The 15,258-nt window shown below is 27.2% G+C and overlaps 2 protein-coding genes across 4 annotated transcripts in view; both read right to left on the bottom strand.

Moving 5' to 3' along the window:
* Window positions 1–7,035, bottom strand: part of LOC136087254 (trefoil factor 2-like) — a 35,884-nt gene extending 28,849 nt beyond the window's left edge. The window contains exon 1 of the mRNA XM_065809716.1: window positions 6,919–7,035. Within this exon, the coding sequence (XP_065665788.1) occupies window positions 6,919–6,993 (75 nt within the window). The 5' untranslated portion in view covers window positions 6,994–7,035. The remainder of the gene's footprint in view (window positions 1–6,918) is intronic.
* A 6,311-nt stretch (window positions 7,036–13,346) lies between these two features.
* The window catches only part of LOC136087618 (uncharacterized), a 110,334-nt gene continuing 108,422 nt past the window's right edge, over window positions 13,347–15,258 (bottom strand). For all 3 annotated transcript variants that reach the window (XM_065810932.1, XM_065810933.1, XM_065810934.1), the window contains one exon: window positions 13,347–13,468. In XM_065810932.1, coding sequence (XP_065667004.1) covers window positions 13,395–13,468 — 74 coding nt within the window. In that variant the 3' untranslated portion in view covers window positions 13,347–13,394. The remainder of the gene's footprint in view (window positions 13,469–15,258) is intronic.

Below are 15,258 nucleotides of genomic sequence, written 5' to 3'. Positions count from 1 at the left end.
TTTATCTTTTTTATGCGAAAAAAAACTCGGAGGCTGCAACTTGAATAATGTTACAAATTGTTCTATTTCAAATATGAAACTATCTTCTAAATCATTTGAGTACACTTCTACAATTTTTTTCGCGCTAACTTGCAATTCCATGGTCTAATAGTTAACAGCTTCGATAGAAATCCAAATAACTTATTTGCGTGGTTCTAACCATCACTTCTTATAGTTAATTGTGTCACAAGACAATTGTGCTAAAAAACGAATAACCGCAACTATTCTATTTAAGATTGCAGACCAACAATTAAAATCCCTTATAATCTGGCTTACCATATATTCATCGACATGAGTATTTTGTGTTATGAATTCTATCCACTTAATCATACATTGAATATGTTCCTTGCAGTTAATAATTTTCCGAAGGGAATTGTTTTTGCAGCAATTTGTACAAATGTTACATTCAATTATTGCTATTAGGCGCTGCTACCAATCTAGTAATTTTTTTTTTTTGTAGAAGTAGTTGCGCTCCATTGTTGTCAACGACCGGAAAAAATATATAATGCAGCGTTTTTGTTGACAGTTATTTTATTTTTGTGCTTTTGTTTTCAGACAATTTAGAAAATTTAACTTTGGCTCTTTTAAGCTAATAAAAGATTTAAATTTCAGAGTTAATAAAAAATTATTTACTTTGAATCGGGGCCCCTAAAATTGTGGGACCGGGGCTATAGCCCCCCTATATATATATATATATATATATATATATATATATATATATATATATATATATATATATATATATATATATATATATATATATATAAAATATATATATATATATATATATATATATATATATATATATATTTGTTGAACGTTGTAATAGCATAAAATAAGTAATTATTTTAAAAATAACACGATGTTTTTTATTCTTGACATGTTTCGTAAAATTTATTTACATTTTCAAAAGATTATTTTACAATAATAAAAAACTCTGAAATATATATTAAAAAATAGAAGTCTTTACAGAGAAATATTAACGGACAAAAAATTATACATAATAAACCAATATATTTATTACAAAATAACTCGGTAAATAACCAATTAAAATAACCAACTGTCAAAATATATATATATATATATATATATATATATATATATATATATATATATATATATATATATATATATATATATATATATATATATATAAATAAACTGAAAGTAAAATTAAATAGATAAGTTTATAGTATAATGTAAAGCTTGTTTATTAACTGAGGGACTTTCCCATTTAATGTGGAGGGCTTCTTTTATTTTTAATTTGTGTTTGCATTATCCAAAATCTCAAAAGAATCACGGTTAGCCAAATTTTTGCAATTAAGAGATAAATTAAAAGATAAAATTTATTCTAGTTGCCAAGTGTCTGGAGGTTTCTCCAATAAAACTGGCATTACAGCCAGCGCAAGAAAATTTATAGACAACATGAGATTTAAGCAGTTCAGGAAGTGACTCTTTTAAGCAAAAACAATCTTGTATTTTATTAGTAGTGAAAATTAATTTTATTAGAACATCCTTGCAATATTTATGAACAATTTTTGAAATTTTCCTTTTAGTGTAATTAGAGTACATTCCAATGTATGGAAGCTTAAAGTATTTTATATTTAAGCTATTAACAATGTTAGACACAGATGGGTTCATTTTCTTATCAATATAGGATTTAATTTCATAGTCAATAACTTTTTGTGGAAATTTATTATTTTGTAAAACTAATGATAGATTCTTAATATCTTTATCAAAACCAAACCAAGAATTATTAATTTCAAATGCACGATCAATCAAATACCGAACAAGTCCAAATTTGTAGCAAGCGGGAATAAAACTAAAAAAAATTGTAAAAGACCTGTATACGTTTTTTTGTGATAAACTGAAGTCGAAAACGAATTGGATTTTTTAATAAGTACATCTAAAAAAGCAATCTGATTATATGTTTTTTTTCCATAGTAAATTTCAGATTTTTATGTTGTTTATTGAGGTGTTTGAAAAATTCTTGAGCTTCGTATTCAAAATTAAAAATAGCAATTATGTCATCCACATACCGTTTATAAAAATGGTGCTGTAAAAGAGCAGTTATTGACCCATGTTTGTTCATGATATCCAACGAAAATATTAGCTAAGATGGGCGTTAAAGGAGAACCCATAGCAACACCATCTGTTTGATCGTAATATTTTCCGCCTAATAGAAAATGTAAACCGGATGTGGACATCTTAAGTAATTTTTTAAAGTGAACTTTTGAAAAACGTTTTGAGTTAGTTTTATCTTTAAAAAATAAATCAGTTGCAATGTTGATGGTTTCTTTAAGAGGAATATTCGTGAACAAACTTTCAACATCATATGAAACAATAAATTTATTAGTTACATTAATTTGTTTTAATTCTTCGACAAAAGAAAATGAGCCTAAAGTGCAAAATTGTTTAGGTATATATGGAGACAATAAATGAGAGAGATGTTTGGCAAGGTTGTAGTTATATGTTCCGATTGTTGAGATGATAGGTCGAAATGTTGGAAGAGAACTATCTTTACTAACTTTGTGCATCTTAGGTAACGCGTAAATTCTTGCAGGTTGAGATCCTACAGGATTGATTTTAGTGTAATTGTCTTTTTCAAAACATTTAAGCTCATAAAGTTTTCTAAGATACCCTTGTAAAGATATTTCTCTTTTTATAGTTGGATCCTCATTTAATTCTTTAAACTTAATTATATATATAAATCTGTTTAAGACATGTTTTTTTAAACGATCTATTTCCATAAGTTTCAGTTTTTCTAAACAATGGTCTAACACATTTTGAAATAAGTTCATCCAAAACATTATTAGCATAAGCTGAAAATGACCTTAATAAATCATAAAAAATATTTAGTTAGATCACATTTTATTTTAAATAGGAAAACTTTATACATGAATGTAAACAAGAATATACCACTAATTAAAACTTTACTTTATTTAAAAGTATTTAACTTAAATAATAAATGCCATTTAAAAGTATTTAACTTAAATAAAAAATGCCAATAACATTTGATTTTAATTTTTTGGAATAAATTTTTTTCTAAAAATCTATTCTTAGATGTTCGAGTGGTATATTCCAATTATATTACCACTGTAATATACCACTCATTTTTGGTTACTCCCAATTTTATTTGCAGAAAATTTAAAACATTTATTTTTGTTTTTCCTTTTTCAAATAAGTTTCAACATTTGATATTTCAATTATATTGTTATTATTTAATGTTTCAAACAATTACTTTTAGTTAAAAAAGACATTAAGACAAAAAATATCACAAGAAGAATTTCAGCAGAATTCATGTGAACTTATAAACGTTATATATTGTATCCAGCAGAAACCATGCAAAATTTCTTGTTAGCTATCTCAACTAAAAGAATATCAATTTTTAAGGCATCCAAGTTATATGGTATATCATATGGTATTCTGCACAACAAGAGTAAACTAAGACACATAAAAACTTTGGATGGCAGAACAGATTAGAGCCCCATTCCGAAGAAAAGTTTCAACAAATTATTAGCATCCTGACAGATTGGAAGTTCCCTTCGGACAAGTTGGATATATGTCTGCTAAAAAAAGACCATCTAGACAAAATGGGTGTTACTGATTTTAAATTTAAAAATAACTTGCATGGCCCTGATTGGAAAAAATCCTTCACTGTTTGCAATAATCTGACTCCTCAAATTGCTGACAACGTAAAACCAGCATGAGCTGAAATTAATCGAAATTCAGTAAGTTTATATTTCTATGAGTTATCCATTATACTTCAAGACATTCCTAATACCAATATATTCAACTATGATGAGACAAATGTGAGAGATAATCCAGGCTCTAAAACAATAGTTTATAAACGTGGCCTTAAACGCGTAGAAAGAAAAATGCTGCATTCTAAAGAAGCTATTAGTATTAAGTACTGTGGGAGTGCAGCTGGTCAGTTTCTTTCTCCCATCGTTGATTATAAAGCTGCAAACTGCTACATAGAGTGGACATATGATGGCCCACCTGGAACTATATTCGACAGTTATAAATCTGGTTTTTTCGACTCTAGAACATTTGAGCCTTGGTTCATTGAAATTTTTATTCCTAAAACAGCATCTCTTACAGGATCTAGAGTTGCTATTGGTGATAATTTAACTTCACATTTCTCATCTGATATTATCAAAGCATGCTTAAAAAATAATATCCAGTTTACATGTTTAATCCCAAATGCCACACATCTACTACAACCACTCGATAATGCTGTTTTTTCTGTAAAATATTCTTCCACTCCACTTGAAAATGGAGTGGAAGAAGATTTTACAAAGATGGAGAAGAAATTAAAGAATCAACGGTTAAATTCCAAAAAACCATTTCCCAGCGCTCTTGACAAAATTGCAAAATACTCTGAAACCAGACAACTTAAAAGCGGGATTCAAAGGCAAACATCAAAACAGAAAAAAATCCAAAAACCAACAAATTAAAGGCAAAAAATCAAAAATAGCTTCAAAGGATGTTGAATATTTGTCTGAATTAGAAAACATTGAAGCCGGTAGTAGTGGTTATTCCAATGAAGGTAATGATAAGAAAGATGTTGATTTAAATGAATCTAATCAAGATGAACCTGATGTCAACAATTTTCTAACTATAGGGAGTTGGCATATTGTAGTCTACCCAGGAAAAACTGAAAAAAGTGTGAAATTGAGTTACATTAGACAATGATGAGGTTTTACCAGCACCTAAAATTCTTTACATGAGGTTCCAAAGAAAAGTAGAAGGATTCAAAAATCTGTTTAACTATCCTGTTGCAGAAGACATCGTTTTGGCTGTACAATAACCACCGAAGACAAATAATTGTCATCAATTAGAGTTTGCTAATGTAAAAAATATTGGTAAAACCTGTTACGTGAATCGGATATCAGAAGATGTCAGAAATCTCACTAAATGGTTGAACTCAGAACATTTCATTAAGAACATTAAGAAAATTAACACTTTGTCTTTAAAACATTTATTTTATTAATTAGTACCCTGCAGCAGTTTAGAGGTACTACACAGAACAACTAACTCCTAGTCCGGTTTTAATACCAGCTGTTGTAAAATCTTCAGAAAATGTGATTTTCAGGGTTTTTTGTTTGGTATCTTTTTTTTATTTAAAATGAAGTTAAACAAGTAAAGTACATTAGTACTTAATATTTATATACAATTAGTACTTTTTTTTGTGAGTATTATTTTATAACTGCTAATTACAATTACTCTAATGATGCTGCTGATATATTATACTGTTGTTTTTTAGTTCATTTTATGGATATATTCGATAACCAATCTTGTTGTCTAAATCTATAATTTTACCAGTAAAATCTTAAAAATATATTTGTAAATTGTGTTGTAATTTAGTAAAACTCCATTTTCCTTATCAAACATGTAATTTCTTTTGCAATATAGCTAAAAAATTTTTTTGAAAGTATCGAACTTCACATGTATGGATTGATATTTTAATAAAATGTTTTTACTAATTAACTTATGTTTTTGATGGGTTAGTAATTTGGTTTATACCAATCAAAGTTGTCATATTTTAAAAGTCTTTTAATTTCAACAATTGTAATATATATTATAATGTTTTTAACATACATCTTAATATATATGGATAAAATTTAATACCTTAAGCAATTTAAAGTATAAATACGGATAAAATAACTTTTTTGTTTTTAAAGTCGAGTTCTATAGATTTTTTAAATATTTTTATTTGGGTAGCTAACAAAAGCAAAATCATTTATTAAATCTGTTTCTAGTACCTCTTACAATAACGAGACATAAATATTTGCTAACAACCTTTTTTTCTGATTTATCTCATGATCTTATTAGCAATATTCTTTCTGTCATCTAAGAGAAACAGGTTTACCTATATCTCACTTAAACTATTCTACAGCATGTGGTCTTGAAAACATTGCTGTCACAACCACTTGAAAGTGTTCTTCAGAACTCACTCCAATAACCTGTAAACCAAACGCCTAACTGATTCCTGTGTTTTTGCTTGTTGGAAAATGGCATCTGTATTTTTCTAATTTTTGAAAACTCTGGATATCACTCTGGCTCCTCATATCTAATCAGTCTTTCTACAATTACTATTTAAGTCTTTAAATTTTAATTAGCAAACTCCTAATATCTCATCTTCGACGCAACAAATTACTGATCAGTCGGCTCAACAACTTACTTATCAGACGGATTTCTCTCGTTCTACTGTTATAAGTTAACTGCAATAATAATATTTTTATTGTGAACCAGATGCAAGCGGCAAGACATATGTTATTTTTAATGACGATATAATAACTTTGATTACGTTTTGCATTTTAACCTATTTTTTAAGCTTGCCTTACATAAGGCATAAGGTATCTAAGTAAGTTTTTAAAATCAATAAGCGGTTTTTTTTTAACCAACTTATTAAATTTGTACTTGATAGGGATCATTCTCCTTCAAATCCAGCAACTTCTGGATTACTGCAAAGTTCCAATCTTGATCATGTGTTGTTTTGTTATCTGGTATAATAATCTTCCAGAATATTTACCTCTACGATGGCTCTACTTAATAATGACACATTTAAATATATCTTGACAAGAAAATCAGATTTTTTAGTTGTGTTATAGATGACTTTTTTAAAGGCCGAAAAACGCAACATTCAAAACAAGAAAAAAAACGACAGTGCAATATAAAAACTTTTAAAATTGCATAAGATTACTAGCATAAAGTAGACAAAAATATTAAATACAAACAAACTTGATATTTACGTGTTTATATATATATATAGTTATTTTTTGAAATAATCATTTACGCTAATATAAACAATTATAGTTATTTTATACGCTAATTAGCACAACGTAATAGACAACTTTATAGAGTAATGCTTACCTTTCCCCTATCAAATCCTAAGTATTTCAAAAATATATTAAATTGAAAACAACTAAGTATAATATTCAAGAACATTTCTTTTTTTACTTCAAATATAATTTAGCTTTTCAAAGAAAATATAAAATTTTTATTTATACTACAAATAAATATTTAACGAAACAAATTATTAAAATTAAATTGCTTTGTGAATTGGAGAGTTTATAAAACGCCGACTTCTAAAAAGCCGAAACGTTGAAATGCCGAAAAAAACCCCATTAAAGAAACAGATGAAACAACGGAGTTAAAGTTGAAAAACCGGTATCTAAACCTCCTTTAATGTTTAAGTACTTTGAATATTTTAAATTTTATACGTATATATATTTAAAAAAAAAAAAAGAATATAGCAATAAATTATGTATTGCTATGCCATATGTGTTTGGCAGACCAAAATTATAGTGATAGGCAAAAGTCTAGCGAAAAGAAACATCTGTCATATGTAACTAAATTTTTTGTTGTTGTTTTTTTTCTAATTATTTTTATAATGCTTTAATTAAAACAGGTTAAAGAAAATTTTTTTAACTTTTACATTTTTTTGGTTTTAAATTTTTAGGTATTTAATATAAAGTAAACATTAAAATATGCCCGTTCCATTGGCATGGTTGATCTGTCTGTTTAACTTACCTCAAATATTTTTATTAGCCAAATTTTTCTTAAATAAATTGAGTAGAATAAAACTATATTGAAGTTACAAATTTTGTGTGGTCAGTTTTTAACTGCTAATAGATTGTTCAATGAAATTTAAAATTAATCGAAGAATATTAATCCAGTTGAAATTAGTAAATAAAATATTTCATTAACTTGTTGGTCACAACTTGCGAGAGGAGGTGCGAAAGGTGTTTGGCCTTTTTTTGTTTTAGGATCAAATTAACGCATTTTCAAAAAAAGCGTCTTATATTGACCTGAGTATAAACTTATAAATGTTTGAAGTTTGCTCATTATAAGGATGTTAGCTCAAATTCTGAAAAATGCTATATCCGCCCCCGGAAAGGTAATATCTCACAGTTAAATTTTAATAATTTTTACCATGCCTATTTCGTAACATGTGCTCCGGCATTATATTTGCATAGCTGATAACCACGTATCATATATAATGTATAACCAATGCAGCTGTGACGTAACAGTTAGAGCCATGAAATTGTTTAAAATCAACACAAGCATTTTCATCTAAACCCAGTGTTTTTACAAAATTACCTAGTATAAGTAAAAACATAATACAAAAGGAGAAATCGTTTTTTTTTGTAATAAATTTCAATATATTTTTGTAATTTATTATTTTAAACTATAAAATTCATAAAACATTTCATAATAAATTATTTCAATATATATATAGATAATTTACTTTATTTAAAGAATTTTTCCTTAAAAAAATTATTCTTCTGCTATTATTTGTAAAATACCGTTTCCGACACCACTTTCTACTCAACACCTTTTAAGTCTCTCTTTCTTAAGCACATTTTTGAAGTTTCGTTAACGTTTTTCGTTAACGTTTTTCGTTAACGTTTTTCGTTAACGTTTTTCGTTAACGTTTTTCGTTAACGTTTTTCGTTAACGTTTTTCGTTAACGTTTTTCGTTAACGTTTTTCGTTAACGTTTTTCGTTAACGTTTTTCGTTAACGTTTTTCGTTAACGTTTTTCGTTAACGTTTTTCGTTAACGTTTTTCGTTAACGTTTTTCGTTAACGTTTTTCGTTAACGTTTTTCGTTAACGTTTTTCGTTAACGTTTTTCGTTAACGTTTTTCGTTAACGTTTTTCGTTAACATTTTTTATAACATTTCAGGCAAGGAGCAGACATTTCTTTATCAAAATTGAACTATAAATAATTAGTGGTAAAATAAAATTATAATCTGTCTGCATTAGATCAGTTTTTAAATTATTCCACAAAGGCGGCGAAGTTATTTAGGTGTTTATTGATAAAGCAAATCAGTTATACAATGACTATCAATTAAAACAAGTCGTGTTACTGATGCTATTTTTGCTGCATTAAGAGAGCAATCTAAAAATGAAAAACAAAACTCTGCATACTTACGGTCTATGTCTTTATATTTATATACAGTTTATTAATTCTAAAATTGAAGTATTTTTCAGCAACAGTAGCATGAATTGCAACTGTTTAAAAAAAGTAGATATTGCATAATTCTTTTAAAAAATTGTGGCTTACAAAGCTAACTTAATAAAAGCACATGTTAGGTTGTTATAAATTCTATTCATGGCCGATCCCTAAAATTAGTTAATTCGTATTTACATAATCCAAACATAGTTTAAATACTGGTAATAAGTATCTGAAGATGTTGCAACTGAAAATTAACTTTTATGGGTGGGGACTTTTCTCAAACATTTCCAGTTAGAAAAGAGCGCAACCTGTTCAGCATTAACAATACTGAACAGGTTGCGCTCTTTTATAACTGGAAGTGTTTTACAAAAGTCCCGACCCATAAAAATTAATTTTCAGTTGCAACATCTTGCAAATACTTATTACCAGTATTTAAACTATGTTTGGATCATGTAAATACGAATTAACTTATATTAGGGATCGGCCATGAATAGAATTTATAACAACCTAACATGTGCTCAATGTGCTAAATATTGCCTTTAACAAATCACATTAACAGAAAATGTAAGGATTTCGACTAAAGAAGATTTTCCTAATGGTTTATAAAACATGGCAGTGTAACATTACCTGTCATGTTTTATGTGTAATGTAAATGACTCTTTTGCAGAAAATATATTTGGTGTTGCGAAAAAAGCTATATGCGCAAAACGTTATGTTTTGATATTGATTTTTCATTTTAGTGTTTTTAAAAGTCTTTGAAAATTTAATTTAAAGATATTATTGTTGGCTTTTCAATAATTTTCCAAAAACCATTTTAAAATATTATACTGATTGTTTTATGCGTTTTCTAATTACTTGTTTTCAATTTTCAATAAATATTTAATTTTTAATTCGCTTTTGAATATATGGAGTCACATAACTTAAGTAAATATAAAAAGATTATCGCTGTTGATAAGAAATATATTTAAGTGTTATTATGTGATTTTTCTTTTTTATGAGACTGTGCTTGTTTTACCATTCCAAGACGCATGTTGTTATTACTTTTTTTGGAAGCTACTTTTATAATAGAAAAAAATTTGTCTTTAACTTTAACAGTTTACTAATTTAGTAAACAGTTAAAGTTTATTTAAATTAAATCTTTACTTAAAATCGAGATTATTTTCTATTAAAATACCTACTCTTTCTTGCACAGTGGCACAGGACGTAAAGAAGAGGTATTTTAAAAGTCTTTTTAAATTTTCGAACGTGTGTTGAATGTTTAAACATTTTAGACGTCTTAAAAACGTTAAAAAGACGTCTTTGTTAAGTTTTATGCCCACAGGGTGTCGATTAAATAGATATTTCAACAAATGGAAGTGTTGAAAAAATTGAAGTATGTAAAAAACGAATTTTTATCTTCTAAATATTTATTTTAATATGAAAATGCAAGAAGGATTTTAACCATCTAATTAACCAATTTTTTTAATTTCTAAAAGTCCCATTAAACATGAAAACACATAAAGTAATTTGTAAGTTTTTGCATTTTTTCATCAATGATGGGGAGACTTATCGAGACATTAGAATTATTCTGTTTTATCTCAAATTTTTTAAAAAAATTAGCATTTTAAAATTTTTGAATAATTTAGCATTACCCTATTTTAATTATATTGAAAACATAAGAAACTTTTAACACGGTGTTGCATGTCATATTGCATTTTTCTAAATAAGCATAATTTGAAAATATTATCTTATTCTATTTCCGATCAACCAATCTTGTATTTATAATTGCATAGTTTTATGGAAAAATTGTGTTATTTATGTTGTTTCCAAAATGGCAGCTAAAAATATTGGCCATGAATTGAAATGTGTTCTTAATCAAAACGAAGGTAATTTTTTACTTATGTTATAATTTTGGAAAAGTAGAGTTAGGCTGTTTAATGTAGTGCGGTTTTGATCAAATGTAATAGATAATTTATCGATTATGCATCCTGGATAATCAAATAAAAAAATGTACAAAGAGTATTTTAATTTCTAGTAGCGCTTGGTATTACACCTTCTCGTAGGTCACTCCATGGTGGGGTATCTAGGAAACACAAAACTGACACGAATGTTTGGAAACTAAATATAAGAAAAATATAACGTCAGTCGGGTAAAGCTTATAAAAGTTCGAAAGGAGAACAACTGCCAAAAAAATCTATCGTAGCACTAAAAAGCTGCAGAAATTGTAAATTCAAATCCTCTATCAATACAACTGAGATTGAGCTTCAAGTAATATTTAATAACTTTTGAACCTTAGACGGCAACAATTAAAAACATTTCTATTCAAAAACTACCGAAAATCTGTGGAAAAAAACATCAAAACATGTTAAACAGCTGTTGATGAAAATTCAAGATGATAAACATATTATTATTGTTTCTTTGTTTCAAATACACTATATAGAGTTTGTAAATTCTACTAGCTTTCAACATTGAATATTGGTAGGCGAAGAATATTTTACTTTCACAAATTTAATAAATGCTTAACTACTGGAACGCCAGTGCACAAGCTTACCACAAGATTCTAAACAAGTACCAGACAATATAAACATTTTTTATATACAAGTAAACCTTTTTTATGGGCTTCTTCAGTTATTTATTTATTATTGATACACATATAACTATTGTTATTTTGAAATCTTAAAAAAATTCTATGTTTAGCTTCTTTTTTCTAATTTTTAATGAATAGTTCAATTCTGTAAATGAATACGCAGGTATAAGAAAAATAAAATCAAGTTTATCTTGCATGGTCTTAGTAACAAGATTAGTTTAAATAATGTCTTAATATAATTAAAATGAAATTTCAATAATTCATTTTTTTTCACATAATTTTTTCCTATAATTAAATATTAAATAATATAAATCAGACGTCTTAGTCTTGTTCAGGACCGGCGCAAACACTTGTGAAATAAAGGTAACTCCTTGGAACAGTGCTGTAGCTAGTGGATCAGAGGCCTTACTCTCAAAAAAAGCCTCATTAGGGCCCAAAAAATAATCAAAAAAGCTTCGGTTTTTAGAGAATATGAGGTGTTTTAAATAAACACCTTACACTTTAAAAAGAATCGCCATAAATTTGCTGGGCACCTATACAGCCATAATTTGTGAGCGGTGCCTAACCTTTTTATTGCGTAAGAATAATGGCCGACTAGAACAAAATTTCGTCGATTTTTTACATGTACAGTGATAGATCCAGGATTTTTTGGTGTTTGAGATAACTTCCAGACATGGAGCTAAGTCCAAACAATTGTATGTTTATACAAATATTGAGGAAGTCAAAGCTTTTTGTTCCCAGCCTACAATCATCGCAATTTTTTGCAAAGTCTAATTATTTTCCATAAGCATAAACATAAAAATGTTGGGAGTTAGCTCCAGGTCTGGAAGTTATTTCAAACACAAAAAACCCTAGATCCGTCACTTGACATATTAGAAATCGAAAATAGGGGGAAAATAAGAGCGTTAAGGTAATTTTTTTAAGTTTTGTTTCTTTAAGAATAACCAACGGAACAATTTTAAATCTGAAGAAAAACTTTAACTCCCAAATAATTTTTTTAATTTAGCAGCAAACAAACGCAAACTATGAAATCCAATTTCCAATTGGTTAGCAAAAACACGGACTTTAGATAATTCTCACGTTGCGTTATGTTAAACAACTTTTTTCAACTATTTACATTAAAAGTAAAAATTTAAGGGCAATGTAATAACTTTCTTTCTTGAAGCAAAAATATTGCAAAACCATTTCAAATTTCTTGAAATATTAGGGGGTAAGAAAGTAATTTACTACGGAAACATATTACTTGACTTATTACTTAAACATATTACTATAACAAAGAACATTTTAGAGTTTATTGTTCCCATTCTCCTATTACAGTAATTATTTTCTATGAAAAATTTTTTCGTCTTACATATGAACGTAAAAATATTAGGAATATTTTTTTTTTTAAAAGATGGCCATTTCAAACTTAAAATCCTACCTTCGCCACTGTATATATACGCATACATATATATATATATATATATATATATATATATATATATATATATATATATATATATATATATATATATATATATATATATATATATATATATATATATATACATATAGACACACACACACATAGACACACACACACATAGACGCACACACACACACATAGACACACACACACACATAGACACACGCACAAACATAGACACACACACACACATACACACGCACACACATAGACACACACACACACACACACACAGATATATATATATATATATATGCATGTAATAAGAAGTATAAGTTTCATTTTCCACTCGATGAAATGCTAAGATGTGAAAATGAAGAAATTTATTTTTAGGTTTATATAAAAATTATAAATATTTAATGATTCCACTTGACTCTTTGCGTCCATAAACTTAACGAATTGTTGCGATAAAACAATCCCTCTGCGTTGCCTAAGAAAAATAATATTATTAAACTAACAAACGAACTAGCAACTTTACAATTTGAATAAAAATAATAATTCATAATATCAAATAAATTTTTAGTGAACTCAAAAATTTAAAATAAAAACTAGTGATATTTACACAAAATATTTTTTATCGCCAAATCTGCTCAGAGTTAAATTTTAATTTAGTTTGCATTTTTACGTTGTATATATGCAACATAAAAAACCTTTAAGTTAATAAAAGTACCTTGAAAAATTACCTTTGAATAACATTTCTCTGTAATTAACATTTTCATAAAAAAATCGAAAAAAAAAAAAATCGAAAAAAAAAGAAATTAAAAAAAAAGCGAAATATTTTAACTGTAAATGCAAAAGAAACGTGCTTATTAAATCTAGTGTGTATTTTATATGCATTCAATTGCATTTTTTAAACGAAGTCATGTGAAGCTTAGAAATAAATAATAGTTTATTATGATACTTTATGTTGGAGTATAAATTACTTTTTTTTTTTAATCATTTGATCGGGAATATGTGCGGATTATATTATCTATTCAACACTTTTTATGATGATTTAATTAGCAATACGGTAAGGGTGAAAAATAAAAAACACAAATTTTTTTTATGCATCAGGTTGATGGTCAGTTAATTTTGGACGGTCATTTATATTATTTTATGTAATCGAGAAATGTCGGTTTGAATAAAAGTTTTCTTGTTTAAAATGGTTTAAAAACTTGTACTTAGGGGAGGTAAGCGTTGATTTGTAATAAATTATGCCTCTATACGGAGAGTGGAAAGAGGGGTTTGACGTTGAAAACATGGGCGTACAAGGGTAAATGGGGGTTCTAATTTGGTGGTTTTACTGTGTAAAACCACTTATTTAAAACCCTCATTTGTCAGGCCTGGGACGAAATTACATCAAGAACATTGCGGACCCCAGTAGAGAAGTTCCTAAAGGTTTTAAGTGTTTGTATTCAGATACTTTGTATTCGGAGGTTGTTTAGTTATAACAGTCTGTGTTTTAATTGCAACTTAAAATTTGTTTGAAATTAAAATGTTTTTAATAACTCTACATAATAAAATGTTTTTACGCTAACTTATTTTTATTTTATATTGAAAAAATTAAAGTGAAATTAAAAAGATCAAATATACTATTTAAAGAAACAATAATTTTCATTGTAGCTTAAGTTTAAATAGATTTTTTTTAAGTAAGGTAAGCTTACTTTTTTCTTCTTTTCAAGTAAGGTATGTTAAAACTATTGTTATACGTAACTTGAGAATTTGCTTTATCAGCCTGTAATTTACAACAGCTATTTTTATACATGGTACAAAATAAAGATATTTCTTAAAAGTAAAAGTAATGAAATAGCAAAGTGGAGCTATTACCGAACTCCTAACATAAAAAAAAAAGACTTTGCCTAATAGCCATTACAACATAATTTTCAAAGAGTTATCTACTTTATTAGTTATGCGACCTTTATCTGTTGTATCTTTTCAATCCTATCATATACAATAAAAAAACAACATATACTTATTACCATTAAGTTTGTTTTCAGCAACTGTAATAAATGAGGTTGTGTCTTTATTACCAAGTTACTTTAGATTGTGATTATTTTAGGTTTTATTGAAGAGTATTTCTGTTAACCTAGCACTAGGTTATTTAGTTTGATTTACTTGGCAGAAATGACTAACATTCCACTGCTCATATAGTCTTTTTTATTTATTTTGAAAGCCTTTACAAAACCAAGATAATATGACACTATCCTATACTTTCTTATTGTCATGAGAAATCGTTACGAT

This window comes from Hydra vulgaris, chromosome 11 (genome assembly GCF_038396675.1).
Source record: "Hydra vulgaris chromosome 11, alternate assembly HydraT2T_AEP".
Taxonomy (NCBI): Eukaryota; Metazoa; Cnidaria; class Hydrozoa; order Anthoathecata; family Hydridae; genus Hydra; species Hydra vulgaris.
Note: the sequence above shows the minus strand (reverse complement) of the source record. Positions and strands in the feature narration are given on the sequence as shown.